Genomic DNA, 24,629 nt, shown 5'->3' with positions numbered 1-24,629 from the left:
AACAAATACTTAAAAAGAGATCATCGAAAAAATATATGGACCGTGCATCATCATTTTAAGGCACTAAAAATCACTAAATACATATACTACTGTATTTAGTGATTTATAGAGGGTCATTTGCTTAGCTTGGCAGATCCCGTTTACTACCTACTGGCCTGACCACACCACACACTAAAACAAAATAGCATTCCAGCATTCTAAAGTCCCGACCAACATTCCATGGGGATTTGGAAACATTCCAAAGAGCAAGATAAGAGACCAAAAGCACTAAATCACATAGCACATAATCAGCCAGGATACATTTAGTAGACAATAAACCACATTCCCTTCGGGACAATAACGTTTTCTATCGAAATGAATGCCTGTAATGGGGGTGGCAGGGCGGCAGGTAGCCTAGTAGTTTGGAGCGTTGGGCCAGTAACCAAAAGGTCGCTAGATTGAATCCCCGAGCTGACAAGGTAAAAATCTGTCGTTCTGCTCCTGAACAAGGCAGTTACACCCACTCTTCCTATGCCGTCATTGTAAATAAGAAATTGTTCTTAACTGACTTTCCTAGTTAAATAAATGTTAAATTAAAAAAAAATGATAAATAACAGGTATAAGAAGAATAGGACATACGTTTAACCCGCATAACCCCAACAATCACACACGTGATTCAGACCCCTTGACTTTTCCCACATCATGTTAGGTTACAGTCTTATTCTAAGATTGATGAGAATAAAAAACAAAACAATTTAATCAATCTACACACAATATCCCATAATTACAAAGCAAAAAAACAGTTTTTTAAACATTTTTAGCAAATGTATAAAAAATTAAAAACAGAATTATCAGATTTACATAAGTATTCAGACCCTTTACTCAGTACTTTGTTGAAGCACCTTCGGCAGTGATTACAGTCTCCAGTCTTCTTGGGTATGACGCTACAAGCTTGACACACCTGTATTTGGCGGTTTTCTCCCATTTTTCTCTGCAGATCCTCTCAAGCTCTGTCAGGTTGGATGGAGCGTCGCTGCACAGCTATTTTCAGGTCTCTCAAAATCATATCAAATTATATTGGTCACAAACACATATTTAGCAGATTTGCAGGTGTAGCTAAATGCTTATAAAAAATGTAAGAAAAAACACAACAACAACAAAAAATACTGCAAAGTTGCTTAGGAGCTAGAGGCACCATCTTTAGAACCTCCAGACATGTTTGATCGGGTTCAAGTCCGGGCTCTGGCTGGGCCACTCAAGAACATTCAGAAACTTGTCCCGAAGCCTCTCCTGCGTTGTCCTGGCTGTGTGCTTAGGGTCGTTGTTCTGTTGGAAGGTGAAACTTCACCCCAGTCTGAGGTCCTGAGCGCTCTGGAGCAGGTTTTCATCAAGGATCTCTCTGTACTTTGCTCCGTTCATCTTTCCTTCTATCCTGACTAGTCTCCCAGTCCCTGCTGCTGAAAAAGATCCCCACAACATGATGCTGCCACCACCATGCTTCACCGTAGGGATGGTTCCATGTTTCCTCCAGATGTGACGCTTGGCATTCAGGCCAAAGAGTTCAATCTTGGTTTCATCAGACCAGAGAATCTTGTTTCTCATGTTCTGAGAGTCCTTTAGGTGCCTTTTGGTAAACTCCAAGCGGGCTGTCATGTGCCTTTTACTGAGGAGTGGCTTCCGTCTGGCCACTCTACCATAAAAGCCTGATTGGTGGAGTGCTGCAGAGATGGTTGTCCTTCTGGAAGGTTCTCCCATCTCCACAGAGGAACTCTGGAGCTCTGTCAGAGTGACCATCGTTTACTTGGTCCCTGACCAGGGAGTCTTGGTGGTTCCAAACTTCTTCCATTTAAGAATGATGGAGGCCACTGTGTTCTAGGGGACCTTCAATGCTGCAGAAATGTTTTGGTACCCTTCCCCAGATCTGTGCCTTGACACATTCCTGTCTCAGAGCTCTACGGACAATTTCTTCAAACTCATGGCTTGGTTTTTTGCTCTGACATGCACTGTCAACTGTGGGACCTTATATAGACAGGTGTGTGCCTTTCCAAATCATGTCCAATCAATTGAATTTACCACAGATGGACTCCAATCAAATTGTAGAAACATCTCAGGGATGATCAATGGAAACAGGATGCACCTGAGCTCAATTTCGAATCTCAGGGGCTGAATACTTCAATAAGGTTATTTATAGAATAAATATTAGTTATTTATAGAAAACCTATGGCAAGACTTGAAAATTGATTTCTAGCAAAGATCAACAACCAATTTGACAGAGCTTGAAAAATGTAAAAAATAATAATGGGCAAATGTTGTACAATCCAGGTGTGCAGAGCTCTTAGAAACTTACCCAGAAAGACTCACAGCCAAATGTGTTTCTAACATTTGTCGTCTCAGGGGGGTGAATACTTATCTAATCAAGATATATTGGTGTTTTTTAATTCATTTATTATTTATAAAATGGTAGAATTTTTCTTCCACTTTGACATTACAGAGTATTTTGTATAGATCGTTGACCAAAAATTACAATGAAATATATTTTAATCCCATTTTGTAACACAACAAAATGTGGAAAGAGTCAAGGGGTTTGAATACTTTCTGAAAGCTCTGTACATTCACAGATAAGAGATGTACTGTAATACTTCTGAAAGCTCTGTACATTCACAGATAAGAGATGTACTGTAATACTTCTGAAAGCTCTGTACATTCACAGATAAGAGATATACTTTCTGAAAGCTCTGTACATTCACAGATAAGAGATGTATTGTAATAGCCTTGAGCATTTACAGAAATGTTAAATAATTGTCCCTGTCAAATAAATAGAATAAATACAATTAAAATGATGTGCTTTTTTATCAACTGGGAAAACGTAGGTGACACACATGCAGAACTCCCCAGTACAGTTACATGTATAGCTAGTACAGATACAGGGATAATAATAGAGGATGGGCTGTTTTTACCAGTTTCACAGGTGTGTCCCTTGAAACCAGGGGGACAGATACACTCTCCTGTCTCGTCGTGGCAGACCCCTCCGTTAGAGCAAACAGGACAGCTGTGTTCACAGCTAGGACCCCACAGGCCAGGCTTACATTCTAGGATTCAATCATAAAACACTCGTTAGGAAGCAATTCTCTAGAATGAGGGGGAAAAATTGTTTTGGGGTCTGCAGTGGATAGATACACTTTACTTGGGTTGAGTCAATTCCAAATGGTCAATTGAATTTCCAATGTAGTTATCAGATGAAGTTTTCACAAAGAACTGGCATATCAAAAACAGGTTGTTTTGGTAGAATAAGCAACATTGGGTAGTACTACAGTAGTATTGGGTAGTATTGGGTAGTACTACAATAGTATTGTGTAGAAGTAGAACTTACAGTAGTATTGGGTAATACTACAGTAGTATTGGGTAGAAGTAGAACTTACAGTAGTATTGGGTAGTATTGTGCAGTAGTATTGGGTAGTATTGTGCAGTACTAACTTCTGACAATGAGCCTGGTGATGGCTGATGTGGACTTGGCTCCAGCGATGGACCTGGCTGTGTAGAGACCTGCGTCTGAGGACTTCACTCCCTGGACGGGGTACACCAGGATGTCTGGGATCTCATTCTTAGGCACTGAGTGGATGAAGGAGCCTGGAAGAGACAAAACGTTTTACTGAGGAGGAGTCCGGTGATCCGTATTAACATGAGGGGTTGAATATTGTTGATCCGTGGGTTGTATGTGAATATTGTTGACCCGTGGGTGTGAATATTGTTGACCCGTGGGTGTGAATATTGTTGACCCGTGGGTGTGAATATTGTTGACCCGTGGGTGTGAATATTGTTGACCCGTGGGTGTGAATATTGTTGACCCGTGGGGTTGAATATTGTTGATCCGTGGGTGTGAATATTGTTGACCCGTGGGTTGTATGTGAATATTGTTGAGCCGTGGGCTGTATGTGAATATTGTTGATCCGTGGGTGTGAATATTGTTGATCCGTGGGCTGTATGTGAATATTGTTGACCCGTGGGTTGTATGTGAATATTGTTGACCCGTGGGTGTGAATATTGTTGACCCGTGGGTTGTATGTGTATATTGTTGACCCGTGGGTGTGAATATTGTTGATCCGTGGGCTGTATGTGAATATTGTTGACCCGTGGGTGTGAATATTGTTGATCCGTGGGCTGTATGTGAATATTGTTGATCCGTGGGTTGTAGGTGAATATTGTTGACCCGTGGGCTGTATGTGAATATTGTTGACCCGTGGGTGTGAATATTGTTGATCCGTGGGTTGTAGGTGAATATTGTTGATCCGTGGGCTGTATGTGAATATTGTTGACCGTGGGTGTGAATATTGTTGACCCGTGGGCTGTATGTGAATATTGTTGAGCCGTGGGCTGTATGTGAATATTGTTGACCCGTGGGCTGTATGTGAATATTGTTGAGCTTTCTTTTAGACTCAGTAAGTTTTGTAGGAGCAAGTGTTCTGATTACATTTATAATTGAATCGCCCTCACATGCTAATTTTTGTCCGTTAAGAAACAATGATGTGCTACCTTTTCGCAGCATTTCTAACAATGCTAACATCTTTTCAGACAAATCTCAGAGTTCTAACACCGGGTTGGTTGCTCGGCAACAACACAGCTGCCAGTCAGAAGAAGTGTATGGAACAAACCTAGGCTACTGTATATCGCTAAGCTATATGGTGGTATTCAACCTGAGGTTAATCAATAAACACAAGCAGATATTTTGATTAGCTTGGTAGTTAACTAGCTAACGTTAGCATGATTGTACAAAGCACAGCAGCCAGCCTCTGTCGATAGCTAGGAAATAAAAGGTAGCGAGGCAATAAATGTGTGTTTGTTTTTATTAGTTAGGTAGCTAGCTAACTAGTCAGCTAACGTAAAGTTATACCAGTCAGATGAGAGCTAACGTTGATTAGGTAGCTAACAAACAAAACATAGAAAGCTAGCTAGCTATATTTTGCCAAGTAAGGTTTTTCATATAAGGCTGAAGTCATCATGTGTAAACTGCTGATCTAGATACTTGTGTGTAATCAGAGCACAAATAGTCTAGCAAACATCATCGGCTGCTATGATGGCCAGTTAACATTAACTAGCTAGCTAGGTAACGTTAGCCAACGTAAAACTATAACTTTAGCTACCGTGTATGGCCAGTTCATGCACCACAATATATCATACTTTCTTACGCAAAACATAGCTAGTTAACATTAGTTACGTTAAATTTAAAACTACCAAACTTTGGTAAAACTGACACGGTGCTCGAGTTCATTTGCATTGCACAGACCAAAGCTATGGTAAGACGAGGTAGCCAGATTTCAGACAAGAAACAACACTGCAGTTAGCTACACTACATTTCTTCAACTAAGAACAACCATGACCACAACACAAACCATAACCGAGAAAACAAATTTGCTTTGTTAAGAAATAGTAAGCTAGTTATGAACTTCATATACATCGCATTCGGAAAGTATTCAGACCCCTTGACTTCTTTCCACATTTTATTACGTTACAGCCTTATTCTAAAATGGATTAAATAAAGAACAATTCCTGAGGTTCTTGTAAGTATAAAAGCAAAGCTTTCTTTCATTTAATTTTTTTTTTAAAGCATGAAAAGGTAACGTAATAGGATAATATCTTACTGTGGTGGATGAAGAAACCTATACGGTACAAATTACATTATTGTGGAAGCACCTCCTCTAAGAGAATGAATCGGGCTGTTTGAGAAGGTTTGAATCCTAAGCAACCTTCCTACACATAGTCTGAAGTACAATACCAACATAGCTACTGTAGCCTGTCAAAGCTGTGTGATGGAAAACCTTGGTGGAGCATGGGTGGAGTAGGCATTGTGGTGCTCATGTGAATTTCCTTTATTTTTAGGCTTCAATGCCTATTTTTCACTTAAAACGGATTATTAGGTTTAAGGTTAGGGACAAACAGGCTACATGCTGTAAGGTTTACCATTTTTATAGATCACTGCGTCCTCTGCGAACACTTTCCTGCGTGTGAAAGAGATGTTGACATCTTCTCCTATGCTGACTGTGATGGTCAGGGACTCTGGCAAGAATGCAGCTAGGTGGGGGAAATATAAGCACAATGGTAGAATAAGTAACAGACAGCAGAAACCAGAAAGCACAGCGGTCTGGAAGAGTTCTCAATAGTGCTTAGTTTTCTGCTAGATTTAAATAATTGTTGTGTAATTCTGTCACGTAGTTCACAAAATATTAAATAAACAGTGAACAGAAATAATGTTATTGTAACTCTCTAATGAAAACAATCAAAGCCAAACAGACAGAAAAGGGGATTAATGGTGACAGTTTTGCTGTAACTTTGCCGTGTGACTAAGGCTCCAGAAAGGAAGGCATCAGGCAAACAAACACTTTGACAGGAAGAAAATGTTCACGTACCAGAAATCCTACCCCCTCCCTGTCTGTCTGTAGGCTTGACATTGTTTCATTTAGGGAGTCAGAATAACAATTTATCATGCCACAATGGAATGTGGCATAAAATGTGTCAACGGTGAACTTGTTTCATTTAAAACTTGTTTCATTTAGGAGCCACCCGAAAACCTCAAAACATAACATATTTTTTTTGCAATAGAAAATACAGAACTGTACAATCTAGAACACAATATGAATGCGTTATTACCTTCATTCAGCATCTTATAAGTATATATCTGATTTTTGTCACTCTTTCTGGCCCTGCAGTAGAATTCTCCAAAGATATCACTGCGTGTCTTCCATTCGATCTTGGAGGCATGGTGGTAGGCTGTATCAGGGCTGACGGGCAGGCTCTGGGGGTGGGTCAGGGGGAAGTCGCGGCCCATACCTAACAGGCATGTTAACAATGTGTTGGAAATACAATAACTACACAATAACACATTTTAATGTAACAAGAAAGTGTATGGTTAGGTTTCTTCCTAGGTTTTGGCCTTTCTAGGGAGTTTTTCCTAGCCACCGTGCTTCTACACCTGCATTGCTTGCTGTTTTGGGGGTTTTAGGCTGGGTTTCTGTATAAGCACTTTGTGACATCAGCTGATGTAAGAAGGTCTATATAAATACATTTGATTTGATTTGATATGGTAAAATACAACGACAAAAACAATTCTACAAATTTCAACTGTATTGGAAACATGTTATTTGACATGCCAATGGAACACGTTAGAATTGCAAAGGGGAATGTGTTCATCTTGTGTGAAAGTCCCATCCCCATTACCCAGGGTACTGCTGGCGCTGGACGTAACGATGTCCTGTCGGGACGTCCAATCACTACTGACACAATGGAGGGAGGAGTCTGATGACGTCACCATGGGGTCAGGGTTCACCAAGGTCAGGTCCGCTATGTCTAGGGCATCACCTGAGACAGACGGACGGAGACACTCCATTTACAAAAGGAGATAAGTATCAGAGATAGTAGACACAAGACAAAGTGAAAAGAAATTGTTCATTTGGTTGGGAAATGACATCATTAGTAAACAAAGGTGTACAGTTTCTCATCATTGACCTCTTCATTATATTGGTATCAGTTTAACACATTGACCTCTACATGATATTGGTACCAGTTTAACACATTGACCTCTACATGATATTGGTATCAGTTTAACACATTGACCTCTTCATGATATTGGGGACATTGGTATCAGTTTAACACATTGACCTCTTCATTGGTACCAGTTTAACACATTGACCTCTACATGATATTGGTACCAGTTTAACACATTGACCTCTACATTATATTGGTACCAGTTTAACACATTGACCTCTACATGATATTGGTACCAGTTTAACACATTGACCTCTACATTATATTGGTACCAGTTTAACACATTGACCTCTTCATTGGTACCAGTTTAACACATTGACCTCTTCATTGGTATCAGTGTGTGGTGATGATGCTAGTGTGTGTTATTAATCCGCGGTGAAAGAATCATGTGATGTTTACAAACACCGTGTCTGATTGAATTTTGGGATATTACTGCACTGTTGGAGCTAGAAACACAAGCATTTAGTTAGATATTACTGCACTGTTGGAGCTAGAAACACAAGCATTTAGTTAGATATTACTGTACTGTTGGAGCTGGGAACACAAGCATTTAGTTAGATATTACTGTTGGAGCTGGGAACATAAGCATTTAGTTAGATATTACTGCACTGTTGGAGCTACAAACACAAGCATTTAGTTAGATATTACTGTTGGAGCTGGGAACACAAGCATTTAGTTAGATATTACTGTACTGTTGGAGCTGGGAACACAAGCATTTAGTTAGATATTACTGCACTGTTGGAGCTGGGAACACAAGCATTTAGTTAGATATTACTGTTGGAGCTGGGAACACAAGCATTTAGTTAGATATTACTGCACTGTTGGAGCTAGAAACACAAGCATTTAGTTAGATATTACTGCACTGTTGGAGCTAGAAACACAAGCATTTAGTTAGATACTACTGTTGGAGCTGGGAACACAAGCATTTAGTTAGATACTACTGTTGGAGCTATAAACACAAGCATGTAGTTAGATACTACTGTTGGTGCTAGGAACACAAGCATTTAGTTAGATATTACTGCACTGTTGGAGCTGGGAAAACAAGCATTTAGTTAGATATTATGTGAGGGTGTATACAGTATGGGGGTATGTGAGGGTGTATAGAGTATGGGGGTATGTGAGGGTGTATGCGAGGGTGTATAGAGTATGGGGGTATGTGAGGGTGTATGTGAGGGTGTATACAGTATGGGGGTATGTGAGGGTGTATCCAGTATGTGGGTATGTGAGGGTGTATACAGTATGGGGGTATGTGAGGGTGTATGTGAGGGTGTAAACAGTATGGGGGTATGTGAGGGTGTATGTGAGGGTGCAAACAGTACGGGGGTATGTGAGGGTGTATGTGAGGGTGTAAACAGTATGGGGGTATGTGAGGGTGTATACAGTATGGGGGTATGTGAGGGTGTAAACAGTATGGGGGTATGTGAGGGTGTAAACAGTATGGGGGTATGTGAGGGTGTATGTGAGGCTGTAAACAGTATGGGGGTATGTGAGTGTGTATGTGAGGGTGTAAACAGTATGGGGGTATGTGAGGGTGTATGTGAGGGTGTAAACAGTATGGGGGTATGTGAGGGTGTATGTGAGGGTGTAAACAGTATGGGGGTATGTGAGGGTGTATACAGTATGGGGGTATGTGAGGGTGTATCCAGTATGGGGGTATGTGAGGGTGTATACAGTATGTGGGTATGTGAGGGTGTATACAGTATGTGGGTATGTGAGGGTGTATAAAGTATGTGGGTATGTGAGGGTGTATGTGAGGCTGAATACAGTATGGGGGTATGTGAGGGTGTATCCAGTATGTGAGGGTGTATCCAGTATGTGAGGGTGTATCCAATATGGGGGTATGTGAGGGTGTATGTGAGGGTGTATACAGTATGGGGGTATGTGAGGGTGTATCCAGTATGTGAGGGTGTATCCAGTATGGGGGTATGTGAGGGTGTATGTGAGGTTGTATACAGTATGGGGGTATGTGAGGGTGTATACAGTATGGGGGTATGTGAGGGTGTATCCAGTATGGGGGTATGTGAGAGTGTATACAATATGGGGGTATGTGAGGGTGTATACAGTATGGGGGTATTAGAGGGTGTATGTGAGGGTGTATACAGTATGGGGGTATGTGAGGGTGTATACAGTATGTGGGTATGTGAGGGTGTATAAAGTATGTGGGTATGTGAGGGTGTATACAGTATGGGGGTATGTGAGGGTGTATACAGTATGTGGGTATGTGAGGGTATATACAGTATGGGGGTATGTGAGGGTGTATTCAGTATGGGGGTATGTGAGGGTGTATCCAGTATGGGGGTATGTGAGGGTGTATAAAGTATGGGGGTATGTGAGGGTGTATACAGTATGTGGGTATGTGAGGGTGTATCCAGTATGGGGGTATGCGAGGGTGTATACAGTATGGGGGTATGTGAGGGTGTATACAGTATGGGGGTATGTGAGGGTGTATCCAGTATATGGGTGTATGTGAGGGTGTATACAGTATGGGGGTGTGTGAGGGTGTATCCAGTATGGGGGTATGTGAGGGTGTATCCAGTATGGGGGTATGTGAGGGTGTATCCAGTATGGGGGTATGTGAGGGTGTATGTGAGGGTGTATACAGTATGGGGGTATGTGAGGGTGTATACAGGATATGGGTATGTGAGGGTGTATCCAGTATGGGGGTATGTGAGGGTGTATCCAGTATGGGAGTATGTGAGGGTGTATCCAGTATGGGGGTATGTGAGGGTGTATGTGAGGGTGTATCTAGTATGGGGGTATGTGAGGGTGTATACAGTATGGGGGTATGTGAGGGTGTATACAGTATGTGTGTATGTGAGGGTGTATCCAGTATGGGGGTATGTGAGGGTGTATCCAGTATGGGGGTATGTGAGGGTGTATCCAGTATGGGGGTATGTGAGGGTGTATCCAGTATGGGGGTATGTGAGGGTGTATCCAGTATGGGGGTATGTGAGGGTGTATCCAGTATGGGGGTATGTGAGGGTGTATCCAGTATGAGGGTATGTGAGGGTGTATCCAGTATGGGGTTTTGTGAGTGTGTATACAGTATGTGGGTATGTGAGGGTGTATCCAGTATGTGGGTATGTGAGGGTGTATCCAGTATGGGGGTATGTGAGGGTGTATACAGTATGGGGGTATGTGAGGGTGTATACAGTATGTGGGTATGTGAGGGTGTATCCAGTATGGGGGTATGTGAGGGTGTATCCAGTATGGGGGTATGTGAGGGTGTATACAGTATGGGGGTATGTGAGGGTGTATACAGTATGTGGGTATGTGAGGGTGTATCCAGTATGGGGGTATGCGAGGGTGTATACAGTATGGGGGTATGTGAGGGTGTATCCAGTATGGGATATGTGAGGGGGTATGTGAGGGTGTATACAGTATGGGGGTATGTGTGAATGTATTGTGATGGAAGTTGTGGAGTGTGTTTTTTGGTGTTTGGTAAAGTGTGGCGTTAAGTGAGTGAGAAAGAAAATGGTTGAATAACCTAGAACCAATGTGTGTCTGTGAGCAGGAGTTGAGCGAGAGAGCTTTCAATGTTGTGCAAATGAGGAATATACATTTTATAATGAGTTATACATCTACGTTCTCCTATCATGATGGAATGGTCCCCAACCCTATACCCTAGACACCCACCTGAACGACCCCATACAGTATAGAGAAATCCGTATCTGTTTTATGGGCCTTCTGTACTGTAAGTTGCCTATATGCAGACAAAACAGAAAGACGAATGTGGTCAGAGACCTACTAGAGCAGCACAGCCCCGTCAATATTCTGAGCCTGCCTGGCAGGGTTTGATTGGAGCATTTCTAGGGAGTTGTTCCTAGCCACCCTGCATTACTTGCTGTTTAGGGGTTTTAGGCTGGGTTTCTGTACAGCACTTTGTAACATCAGCTGATGTAAGAAGGGCTTTATAAATACATTTGATTGATAGGAGAGCATAATACACAAGGAAATTCTCAAAGCTGCTATCAAGAACCTTGACGACCTTGTACTTAGACGGTGGGGATTCCGGTGGGGTGCCCCCCCCCCCCCACCGAGGTAGTGGCAGCGCTGTTATCACTGGCTGCAGTAACCCATGAGTAGGGGGGCAAATTATTGTGACCCTGGTGGCACAAAATAATCTAAGGTCTGACTGCACAGAGATGCTTGGGGGAAAAGGGCACAACGGGGGACCAGTGTGTGTTTCAGGGGGACGGGGTAGAGGGGGGACCAGTGTGTGTTTCAGGGGAACGGGGTAGAGGGGGGACCAGTGTGTGTTTCAGGGGGACGGGGTAGAGGGGGGACCAGTGTGTGTTTCAGGGGAACGGGGGAGAGGGGGGACCAGTGTGTGTTTCAGGGGAACGGGGTAGAGGGGGGACCAGTGTGTGTTTCAGGGGAACGGGGTAGAGGGGGGACCAGTGTGTGTTTCAGGGGAACGGGGTAGAGGGGGGGACCAGTGTGTGTTTCAGGGGAATGGGGTAGAGGGGGGGACCAGTGTGTGTTTCAGGGGAACGGGGTAGAGCTGATCTCCATCACCCAGGACATGGCGTGTGTTTAATCAAATCTCCCCATTTTTGCCAATCTTGCAACTGTAACTGTAGTGGTGTTTAACTGGCGGCAGAGAAGTCAGACGCAGGAGAGAAATAACTGTTTCCAACGGCGCAGTTAATTTACAAAAACCCACCAGGAAAACAGAATAATAAAAATCAAATGGGTAACATAACCCGACGCACACCAGTACAGACGTACACATACACTTTGTCATAGGCGTCGTAAGGATTGAACCAAGGCGCAGTGGGTAAAGTGCTCATCTTCTTAATTTATTAGATGAAAACACTTAAACAAAATAAACAAATGACGAAAATAGTTCCATAAGGCTCCCAGGCTATACAGAAAATAACCACCCACAAAACACCAAGTGAAAACAAACCCAACTAAATATGGCCTCCAATTAGAGACAACGACAACCAGCTGCCTCTAATTGGAGGTCATTGCCAAAAATCCAACATAGAAATAGAAAACTAGATATACACATAGAAATAAAAAATATAGAACCTAAACCAAAAACACCGAAACACACAAAACAAACACCCCCTGACCAAACTACAATGACAAATAACCCCTTTACTGGTCAGGACGTGACACACTTACAATAAACAATCACCGACAAGGACATGAGGGGAAACAGAGGGTTAAATACACAACATGTAATTGATGGGATTGGAACCAGGTGTGATGGAAGACAAGACAAAACCATTGGAAAATGAAAAATGGATCAGCGATGGCTAGAAGGTCAGTGACGTCGACCGCCCGAACAAGGAGAGGGACCAACTTTGGCGGAGGTCGTGACAGTAACTGTACATGCATTCGTACATCAGGTCCTTTCTGGAGTTGGGCTCTGGGATGGAACAACCGTTGAACATCTGAACTTATGGTTGTTTGTAGGAGAAAAGGTTTGAGTGTGTGTGTGTGTGTGTGTGTGTGTGTGTGTGTGTGTGTGTGTGTGTGTGTGTAGGATGAATCACAATAATTGTTTGCTAAAATAATAATCATTTCTTGACAAAAATGTAATGTAATGCAATGGCAATCCTGCTTATAGGTAACAATCCTTTGCATGAACTGCCGACAATATTACCTATATTAATTGTTAATTAAAGAAATTATATATTTTTGAATATATATAGTTTTTTAATAGCTACAGTTGATGTCGGAAGTTTACATACACCTTAGCCAAATACATTTAAAATCAGTTTTTCACAATTCCTGACATTTAATCCTAGTAAAAATGTCCTGTCTTAGGTCAGTTAGGATCACCACTTTATTTTAAGAATGTGAAATGTCAGAATAATAGTAGAGAGATTGATTTATTTCAGCTTTTACTTCTTTCATCACATTCCCAGTGGGTCAGAAGTTTACATACACTCCATTAGTATTTGGTAGCATTCGCTTTAAATTGTTTAACTTGGGTCAAACGTTTCGGGAAGCCTTCCACAAGCTTCCCACAATAAATTGGGTGAATTTTGGCCCATTCCTCTTGCTTGCACACGCTTTTTCATTTCTGCCTCCACATGTTCTATAGGAATGAGGTCAGGGCTTTGTGATGGCCACTCCAATACCTTGACTTTGTGTCCTTAAGCCATTTTGCCACAACTTTGGAAGTATGCTTGGGGTCATTATCCATTTGGAAGACCCATTTGCGACCAAGCTTTAACTTCCTGACTGATGTCTTGAGATGTTGCTTCAATATATCCACATCATTTCCCCCTCATGATGCCATCTATTTTGTGAAGTGTACCAGTCCCTCCTGCAGCAAAGCACCCCCACAACATGATGCTGCCACCCCCGTGCTTCACGGTTGGGATGGTGTTCTCCGGCTTGCAAGCCTCCCCCTTTTTCCTCCAAACATAACGATGGTCATTATGGCCAAACAGTTCTATTTTTGTTTCATCAGACCAGAGGACATTTCTAAAAAAAATACAATCTTTGTCCCCATGTGCAGTTGCAAACCGCAGTCTGGCTTTTTTATGGTGGTTTTGGAGCAGTGTCTTCTTCCTTGCTGAGCGGCCTTTCAGGTTATGTCGATGTAGGACTCGTTTTACTGTAGGTATAAATACATTTGTACCTGTTTCCTGCAGCATCTTCACAAGGTCCTTTGCTGTTGTTCTGTGATTGATTTGCACTTTTCGCACCAAGTACGTTCATCCCTAGGAGACAGAACACGTCTCCTTCCTGAGCGGTATGACGGCTGCGTGGTCCCATGGTGTTTATACTTGCGTACTATTGTTAATACAGATGAGTGTGGTACCTTCAGGCGTTTGGAAATTGCTCCCAAGGATGAACCAGACTTGTGGAGGTCTACAATTTTTTTCTGAGGTCTTGGCTGATTTTATTTAGATTTTCCCATGATGTCAAGCAAAGAGCCACTGAGTTTGAAGGTAGGCCTTGAAATACATCCACAGGTACACCTCCAATTGACTGAAATTATGTCAATTAACCTATCAAATGCTTCTAAAGCCATGACATAATTTTCTGGAATTTTCCAAGCAGTTTAAAGGCACAGTCAACTTAGTGTATGTTAACTTCTGACCCATTGGAATTGTGATACAGTGAAATAATCTGTCTGTAAACAATTGTTGGAAAAATAACTTGTGTCATGCACAAAGTAGATGTCCTAACCGACTTGCCAAAACTATAGTTTGTTAACAAGAAATTTGTGGAGTGGTTGAAAAACGAGTTTTAATGATTCCAACCTAAGTGTATGTAAACTTCCGACTTCAGCTGTACATGTTTTCATTCACCCCTTTAGATTTGTGTGTATTAGGTAGTTGTTGGCGAATTGTTAGATTATTTGTTAGATATTACTGAACTGTTGGAACTAGAAGCACAAGCATTTCGCTACACCTGCATTAACATCTGCCATATGTATGTGACCAATAAAATTGAATTTGATTTGACATGATATGGACTTGGTCTTTCCCAAATAGGGTATCTTCTGTATACCACCCCTACCTAGGCTGTACGCACTACCCTCTGTAGTGCCTTACGGTCAGATGCCGAGCAGTTGCCTTACCAGGCGGTGATGCAACTGGTCAGAATGCTCTCAATGGTGCAGCTGTAGAACTTTTTGAGGATCTGGGGACCCATGCCAAATCTTTTCATTCTCCTGAGGGGGAATAGGCTTTGTCGTGCCCTCTTCACAACTGTCTTGGTATGTTTGGACCATGATAGTTCGTTGGTGATGTGGACACCAAGGAACTTGAAACTCTCGACCCGCTCCACTACAGCCCCGTCGATGTTAATGGGGCCTGTTCAGCCCTCCTTTTCCTGTAGTCCACGATCATCTCCTTTGTCTTGCTCACATTGAGGGAGAGGTTGTTGTCCTGGCACCACACTGCTAGTTCTCTGACCTCCTCCCTATAGGCTGTCTCATCGTTGTCGGTGATCAGGCCTACCACTGTTGTGTCGTCAGCAAACTTAATGATGGTGTTGGAGTTGTGTTTGGCCATGCAGTCGTGGGTGAACAGGGAGAACAGGAGGGGACTAAGTACACACCCCTGAGGGGCCCCAGTGTTGAGGATCAGCGTGGCAGATGTGTTGTTGCCTGCCCTTACCACCTGGGGGCGGCCCGTCAGGAAGTCCAGGATCCAGTTACAGAGAGAGGTGTTTAGTCCCAGGGCCCTTAGCCTAGTGATGAGCTTCGTGGGCACTATGGTGTTGAACGCTGAGCTTTAGTCAATGAACAGCATTCTCACATAGGTGTTCCTTTTGTCCAGGTGGGAAAGGGCAGTGCTACGGGGCGGTAATTATTTAGGCAGGTTACCTTTGCTTCCTTGGGCACAGGGACTATGGTGGTCTGCTTGAAACATGTAGGTATTACAGACTCAGTCAGGGAGAGGTTGAAAATGTCAGTGAAGACACTTGCCAGTTGGTACGCGCATGCTTTGAGTACACGTCCTGGTAATCCATCTGACCCCGTGGCTCTGTGAATGTTGACCTGTTTAAAGGTCTTGCTCACATCGGGTACCTAGAGTGTTATCACACAGTCATCCAGAACAGCTGGTGCTCTCGTGCATGCTTCAGTGTTGCTTGCCTCGAAGCCAGCATAAAAGGCATTTAGCTCATCTGGTTGGCTCGCATCACTGGGCAGCTCGCATCTGGGTTTACCTTTGTAGTCCGTAATAGTTTTCAAGCCCTCCCACATCCAACGAGTGTCAGAGCCGGTGTAGTACGATTCAATCTTAATCTTGTATTGACGCTTTGCTTGTTTCATGGTTCGTCTGAGTGCATTGCAGGATTTTTATAGGCAACTGGATTAGTGTCCCACTCGATGAAAGCGGCAGCTCTAGCCTTTAGCTCGATGCGGATGTTGCCTGTAATGCATGGCTTCTGGTTGGGAAATGTACGTACGGTCACTGTGGGGACGACATTGTCGATGCTTTTATTGATGAAGCAGGTGGCTAATGTGGTGTACTCCTCAATGCCATTGGATGAATCCCAGAACATATTCCAGTCTCTGCTGCAGAACAGTCCTGTAGTTTAGCATCCACATCATCTGACCACTTTCATATTGAGCGAGTCACTGGTACTTCCTGCTTTAGTTTTTGCTTGTAAGCAGGAATCAGAGGATAGATTTATGGTCAGATTTGCTAAAGGGAGAGCTTTGTATGCATCTCTGTGTGTGGAGAAAAGGTGGTCTATAGTTTTTTCCCCCTCTGGTTGCACATGTGATATACTGGTAAAAAATTGGTAAAACTGATTTATGTTTCCCTGCATTAAAGTCCCCGGCCACTAGGAGAGCCGCTTCTGGATGAGCATTTTCTTGTTTGTTTATGGCCTTATAGAGTTGGTTGAGTGCGGTCTTAGTGCCAGCATCGGTCTGTGGTGGTAAATAGACGGCTATGAATAATATAGATGAGAACTCTCTTGGTAGATAATGTGGTCTACAGCTTATCATGAGGTATTCTACCTCAGGTGAGCAATACCTCGAGACTTCTTTAATATTAGACATCGCGCACCAGCTGTTATTGACAAATAAACACACACCCCCACCCCTCGTAGCTTCTCTGTTCTGCTGGTGCATGGAAAATCCCGCCAGGTTATCCATATCGTCCTTCAGACACGATTCGGTGAAACGTAAGATATTACAGTTCTTAATGTCCCGTTGGTAGGATAATCGTAATCGTAGGTCATCAATTTTATTTTCCAATGATTACATGTTAGCCAATAGAACAGAAGGCAGTGCGAGTTTACTCGCTCGCCTACGGATTCTCAAAAGGCAGCCTGATCTGTATCCTCTTTTTCACCATCTTTGTTTCACACAAATGACGGGGATCTGGGCCTGTCCCCGGGAGAGCAGTATATCTTTCTCGTTGGACTCGTTAAAGGAAAAAGCTTCTTCCAGAAACGGTAGCAGAGACAGTAGCAGCAACAAAATAAATAAAAAAATAAAAAAGTTACATACAAACAACGCAAAAAAAAAAAAACGAACAAAATTGTACAATTGATTACGGGCATGTAAAAGGTCAGCCATCCTCTTCAGCGCCACCTTATTTATGTGTATGTAGCCATGTATGTACGACATAACATATTAACGTTTGGTGTGGTCACATAAGACAGAACGTTACTTAAGACTAAAATGAAAGGAGGGTGGATGATCGGGGTGGACATATAACGCGAATGTCTAGCAACCCGAAGGATGAGTGTTCGAATCGCATCACGGGCAACTTTAGCTAATCACGAGCAACTTGTTACTTTGCAACTACTTAGCATGTTAGCTAACCCTTCCCCTAACCTTAACCTAACCCTAGCTCCAGCAGTGGGGTCAACAGGTTCAAATGTGGTGTGGGAAAATGAACGTGTGTCTTTTTCTCATGACCTGGTCAGGTAAAAATGTGGTTCGTAATCGTAGGCTACTGTATGACAGGGTACAACGTTAACTTTTTTTTCCTCACTGGTCCAACCCGAGCCAGTTGGCCAAAAATCTCCTGGGTGAAAACATTTTCAACTAGACCCGACATGGTGTAGTTTTGAAATGCATATGGGTCATGCAGGGCCTATAGATTGACATGGTTTCTCTCTATATTCAGATATTAACAGGCTACATTTGGTTGTTACAGTGAGGGGAAAAAAGTATTTGATCCCCTGCTGATTTTGTACATTTGCCCAATGACAAAGAAATGATCAGTCTATAATTTTAATGGTAGGTTTATTTGAACAGTGAGAAACAGAATAACAACAACAAAAATCCAGAAAAACGCATGTCATAAAAATCGTTATATCAGTCAGTGGGCAAACGTACAAAATCAGCAGGGGATCAAATACTTTTTTCCCTCACTGTATGATATGTATTAAAAGCTGTGTAATATAATTTAGCAATGTGAGTCATTACTCTATTCTTTAGAATTGCATTGTATTAATCACGTTCATTTTTTGTAAATTTTTTGGGGACAAAATAAGACACTGCCCCTTTTAAGACAACTGCATTCCAAAAGAGAGATCGTCATGGCTACAGTAGGCTAGCTAAAGGTGTATTTTTGTAGCTTTCTTTTTGCACACTATCAACAGTAGCCAGCATATTGCTAGTATGTTCACTGTTGAACAGTTTACTTGTAAATTACTTTCCCCTAAAATAAACATGGCCAATGAATAGATTGATGGGCAATTCGCTTTGTTCAGAACAGCTAACGTTAACGTGTGCTGTGTGAACGTTGCTATCGACTTCTGTATTGCTCGAGTGCTCAAAAGTTGTGACTCGTGGAAGCGTAGCGTTGCTTTGAATGAACAACCAATCACACTGCTCAAAATACAAATAGCATGACTTTTCTGCGTCTTCAATGGTAGACTGCAACAGAGCATGTCAGTGTTGACCTGGAAAACAAATTAGGGGCACCACACCAGATTGAAAAGTACTGGGGGAAATGCCGTCTCGCCTTTCTGGCAGCTGTGCACCTAGCGAACATTAGCGTAAGCTACCTAGAAACCTAGCCAACCTTAGCCACAACGAATTGGAATTCCCAACATATCATACATATTGCAAATTCATAACATATTGTAAGAATTGCATGATGGACATCCACAAATTAATACATACCGAAAAAAATTATAATAATACATACCAAACATAACATATCATACTCATGTGAGAGTCACAGATTTCCGTTGACTATTTTACGTCTACCCCTGAGTCCAGGTTGGATGTAGCTACCCTGACAGGTTATCAGCCCGATCTCATCCATCATCATTAGTTGTAGTACGATCAGCTAATACATACAGTCTGTGGTGGTTCCCTTCCTTCCCCCTGTGTTTATTAACCCTAATGTATGGAATCAATGGAATGTTTCTGTACCCATCTGAACTCAATTGACTTGTTGCCAGTTTTCCCTCCGGCAGCCATTGTTACTAAAAGCACCAATTTATTTTGGCTCACACATAAAGATGGAAGCATCTGAGATTAATCCGCATTGTTCAAAACAAAATGCCAATGCAGTGTCATAGCTCTGACCATGACCATGACCATGTCCTCTAGCTGTAAATCAGCAACAGCTCTTCTCTCCTTTTAAGTGACTAGTGGGGGATATCCATCCACCTAAAGTACACTGACCAGTTGGTCAGGCAGGATTGATGGGTCAGTGTTTCAAAGCCGTTCTGGTCTTTGACTGTTATCTGTCTCTGAGCTAGCTGCGATTTACAACTGGTGGAGAGCAGAGGTGGAAGATGAGAGAGTTCACTGAGCTCTTCAGTACAGGCCATTCTACTGTCAATGTTTGTCTATGGAGATTGCATGGCTGTGTGCTTGATTGTATACACCTGTCAGCAACGGGTTGTGGCTGAAATAGCAGAATCCACTAATTTGAAGGGGTGTCCACATACTTTTGTATATATAGTGTATATCAACGAATTGGCGAGGGCACTAGAACAGTCTGCAGCACCCAGCCTCACCCTACTAGAACCTGAAGTCAAGTGTCTACTGTTTGCTGATGATCTGGTTCTTCTGTCCCCAACCAAGGAGGGCCTACAGCAGCACCTAGATCTTCTGCACAGATTCTGTCAGACCTGGGCCCTCCTTGGTTGGGGACAGAAGCACCAGATCATAATGGTTGCCAAAACCATAAATGCTAATTCCAATTTGACACCGTTGCCCTAGAGCACACAAAAAACTATGCCTACCTCGGCCTAAACATCACCACCACAGGTAACTTCCACAAAGCTGTGAACAATCTCAGAGATAAGGGCCTTCTACCATCAAAAGGAACATAAAATTTGACATACCAATTAGGATCTGGCTAAAAATATTTGAATCAGTTATAGAACCCATTGCCGTTTGGGGTTGTGAGGTCTGGGGTCCGCTCACCAACCAAGAATTCACTAAATGGGACAAACACAAAATTGAGGCCTCTGCAAAAATATCCTCCATGTACAACGTAGAACACCAAATAATGCATGCAGAGCAGAATTAGGCCGATACCCGCTAATTATCAAAATCTAGAAAAGAGCCGTTAAATTCTACAACCACCTAAAAGGAAGTGATTCCCAAACCTTCCATAACAAAGCCATCACCTACAGAGAGATGAACCTGGAGAAGAGTCCCCTAAGCAAGCTGGTCCTGGGGCTCTGTTCACAAACACAAACAGACCCCACAGAGCCATCACCTACAGAGAGATGAACCTGGAGAAGAGTTCCCTCAGCAAGCTGGTCCTGAGGCTCTGTTCACAAACACAAACAGACGCCACAGAGCCCCAGGACAGGAACACAATTAGACCCAATCAAATCATGAGGAAACAAAAAGAGAATTACTTGGCACATTGGAAAGAATCAACAAAAAACAGAGCAAACTATAATGCTATTTGTCCCTAAACAGAGAGTACACAGTGGCAGAATACTTGACCACTGTGACTGACCCAAACTTAAGGAAAGCTTTGACTATGTACAGACTCAGAGATCATAGCCTTGCTATTGAGAAAGGTCGCCGTAGGCAGACCTGGCTCTCAAGAGAAGACAGGCTATGTGCACACTGCCCACAAAATGAGGTGGAAACTGAGCTGCACTTCCTAACCTCCTGCCCAATGTATGACCATATTAGAGACACATATTTCCCTCAGATTACAGAATTAGAAAAACAAACCCAATCTTGATAAACTCCCATATCTACTGGGTGAAATACCACAGTGTTCCATCACAGCAGCAAGATGTGTGACCTGTTGCCACAAGAAAAGGACAACCAGTGGACAACAAACACCATTGTAAATATAACCCATATTTATGTCTCTGTTCCTTTGGAATTTTGTGAGTGTAATGTTTACTGTTCATTTTTTATAGTTGATTTCACTTTTGTTTATAATCTATTTCACTTGCTTTGGCAATGTTAACATATGTTTCCCATGCCAATAAAGCTCTTAAATTGAGAGAGAGAGAGAGAGAGAGAGAGAGAGAGAGAGAGAGACACACAGAGAGAGAGAGAAGAGAGGAGAGAGAGAGAAGAGAGGAGAGAGAGAGAGAGAGAGAGAGAGAGAGAGAAGAGAGGAGAGAGAGAGAGACACACAGAGAGAGAAGAGAGCAGAGAGAGGGGGAGAGAGAGAGAGAAGAGAGCAGAAGACAGAGAGGTGGAGAGAGAGAGAAGAGAGCAGAAGACAGAGAGGAGAGAGAGAGAAGAGAGCAGAAGACAGAGAGGTAGAGAGAGAGAGAAGAGAGGAGAGAGAGAGAGAGACACAGAGAGAGAAGAGGGAGCAGGAGGTTTAGTAGAGAGAACGTAGAGAGCAGAGAGAGAGAGAGAAGATAGGAAAGAGAGAGAGAGAAGAGAGATGGAGCGGAGAGAGATGAGAGAGAGGACGGACAGCGGAGAGAGAGAGACACACAGAGAGAGAAGAGAGCAGAGAGAGGGAGAGAGAGGAGAGAGCAGAGAGAGAGAAGAGAGAGAGAGAGAGAGAGAAGAGAGAGAGAGAGGGAATATGGAAGAGATCATGGTTCTATTACGCAGCTAGCCCTCTGATGGTCTGACCTCTTGACACACACACACATATTCTGCAGTGTATCAACCCCCTGGACAGAGAAAGATGTGTGAAGTTTCTCACATGCTGTGCATCCACTGCACGATCCTGACAAACACATCATTCACTCAGGGAGAATAGTCCCAACTCTGGAAACCTGTTTCATATTACCCCATCACCTTTCGGTATGCAGCAACCATATCAAACCATCCTTCTTATGAAACATCTTGGGCCTTTCTGTTGATCCTATAATACTGTTTGACCTCTGTTGATCCTAGGATACTGTTTGACCTCTGTTGATCCTAGGATACTGTTTGACCTCTGTTGATCCTATAATACAGTTTGACCGCTGTTGATCCTAGGATACAGTTTGACCTCTGTTGATCCTAGGATACAGTTTGACCTCTGTTGATCCTAGGACACAGTTTGACCTCTGTTGATCCTAGGATACTGTTTGACCTCTGTTGATCCTAGGATACTGTTTGACCTCTGTTGATCCTAGGATACTGTTTGACCTCTGTTGATCCTAGGATACTGTTTGACCTCTGTTGATCCTAGGATACTGTTTGACCTCTGTTGATCAAAGAATACTGTTTGACCTCTGTTGATCCTAGGATACTGTTTGACCTCTGTTGATCCAAGAATACTGTTTGACCTCTGTTTAGTACCAAGAAGACTTCACTTCTTAACTCTGTAATTTGTTCGGGGCGGCAGGTATCCTAGTGGTTAGAGTGTAGAGGAGGCAGGTAGCCTAGTGGTTAGAGTGTAGAGGAGGCAGGTAGCCTAGTGGTTAGAGTGTAGGGGAGGCAGGTAGCCTAGTGGTTAGAGTGTAGAGGTGGCAGGTAGCCTAGTGGTTAGAGTGTAGAGGCGGCAGGTAGCCTAGTGGTTAGAGTGTAGAGGGTGCAGGTAGCCTAGTGGTTAGAGTGTAGAGGAGGCAGGTAGTCTAGTGGTTAGAGTGTAGAGGAGGCAGGTAGCCTAGTGGTTAGAGTGTAGAGGAGGCAGGTAGCCTAGTGGTTAGAGTGTAGAGGCGGCAGGTAGCCTAGTGGTTAGAGTGTAGGGGGGCAGGTAGACTAGTGGTTAGAGTGTAGAGGAGGCAGGTAGCCTAGTGGTTAGAGTGTAGGGGAGGCAGGTAGCCTAGTGGTTAGAGTGTAGAGGAGGCAGGTAGCCTAGTGGTTAGAGTGTAGAGGTGGCAGGTAGCCTAGTGGTTAGAGTGTAGAGGAGGCAGGTAGCCTAGTGGTTAGAGTGTAGAGGAGGCAGGTAGCCTAGTGGTTAGCGTGTAGAGGTGGCAGGTAGCTTAGTGGTTAGAGTGGAGGGGCGGCAGGTAGCCTAGTGGTTAGAGTGTAGAGGTGGAAGGTAGCCTAGTGGTTAGAGTGTAGGGGGGCAGGTAGACTAGTGGTTAGAGTGTAGAGGAGGCAGGTAGCCTAGTGGTTAGAGCGTAGAGGAGGCAGGTAGCCTAGTGGTTAGAGTGTAGGGGAGGCAGGTAGCCTAGTGGTTAGAGTGTAGAGGAGGCAGGTAGTCTAGTGGTTAGAGTGTAGAGGAGGCAGGTAGCCTAGTGGTTAGAGTGTAGGGGAGGCAGGTAGCCTAGTGGTTAGAGTGTAGAGGAGGCAGGTAGCCTAGTGGTTAGAGTGTAGAGGAGGCAGGTAGCCTAGTGGTTAGAGTGTAGAGGTGGCAGGTAGCCTAGTGGTTAGAGTGTAGAGGAGGCAGGTAGCCTAGTGGTTAGAGTGTAGGGGAGGCAGGTAGCCTAGTGGTTAGAGTGTAGAGTTGGTAGGTAGCCTAGTGGTTAGAGTGTGGGGACGGCAGGTAGCCTAGTGGTTAGAGTGTAGAGGAGGCCGGTAGTCTAGTGGTTAGAGTGTAGAGGAGGCAGGTAGTCTAGTGGTTAGAGTGTAGAGGAGGCAGGTAGACTAGTGGTTAAAGTGTAGAGGCGGCAGGTAGCCTAGTGGTTAGAGTGTAGAGGTGGCAGGTAGCCTAGTGGTTAGAGTGGAGGGGCGGCAGGTAGCCTAGTGGTTAGAGTGTAGAGGCGGCAGGTAGCCTAGTGGTTAGAGTGGTTGCAACCTAGTCCAAAGGTTGCAAGATCGAATCCCCGAGCTGACAAGGTAAAAATCTGTCGTTCTGCCCCCTGAACAAGGCAGTTAACCCACTGTTCCTAGGCCGTCATTGTAAATAACAATTTGTTCTTAACTGACTTGACTAGTTAAATAAAGATTTTTTTTATATCTTCACCTTTGCTGACATGTTTTTTGGGTAAAGCAGGAACATTCAGCTAAGATCAAGTGAATATAATGTTCCTGTCATTCCCCCAGCAGCTACTGTTGTAAAGCATTCCTTCCACACAAGCAGCCAGCTGATTGTGTTCTGCCTATGTGTTAATGTTCAGGAAACCTCGCCCTGCTATTGTTGTTGAAGTAAGAATAGTCCTGAGGACTCCTGAGAACCAGGGTGTAGGTTTATAGGGGGAAGAATATTCCAGAGGACCCCTGAGATCCAGGGTGTAGGTTTATAGGGGGAAGAATATTCCTGAGGACTCCTGAGAACTAGGGTGTAGGTTTATAGGGGGAAGAATATTCCTGAGGACTTCTGAGAACCAGGGTGTAGGTTTATAGGGGGAAGAATATTCCTGAGGACCCCTGAGAACCAGGGTGTAGGTTTACA

At 43.4% G+C, this 24,629-nt stretch overlaps 1 protein-coding gene across 1 annotated transcript in view; it reads right to left on the bottom strand.

The window, feature by feature from the left end:
• Positions 1–24,629, bottom strand: part of tek (TEK tyrosine kinase, endothelial) — a 54,458-nt gene that overhangs the window by 19,970 nt on the left and 9,859 nt on the right. Inside the window, exons 2-6 of the mRNA XM_029692487.1 lie at positions 7,189–7,329; positions 6,622–6,801; positions 5,935–6,045; positions 3,454–3,606; positions 2,937–3,068 (exon numbers count right to left, since the gene is read on the bottom strand). Coding sequence (XP_029548347.1) covers positions 2,937–3,068; positions 3,454–3,606; positions 5,935–6,045; positions 6,622–6,801; positions 7,189–7,329 — 717 coding nt within the window. The remainder of the gene's footprint in view (positions 1–2,936; positions 3,069–3,453; positions 3,607–5,934; positions 6,046–6,621; positions 6,802–7,188; positions 7,330–24,629) is intronic.

Source organism: Salmo trutta, chromosome 15 (genome assembly GCF_901001165.1).
Source record: "Salmo trutta chromosome 15, fSalTru1.1, whole genome shotgun sequence".
Classification (NCBI taxonomy): domain Eukaryota; kingdom Metazoa; phylum Chordata; class Actinopteri; order Salmoniformes; family Salmonidae; genus Salmo; species Salmo trutta.
Note: the sequence above shows the minus strand (reverse complement) of the source record. Positions and strands in the feature narration are given on the sequence as shown.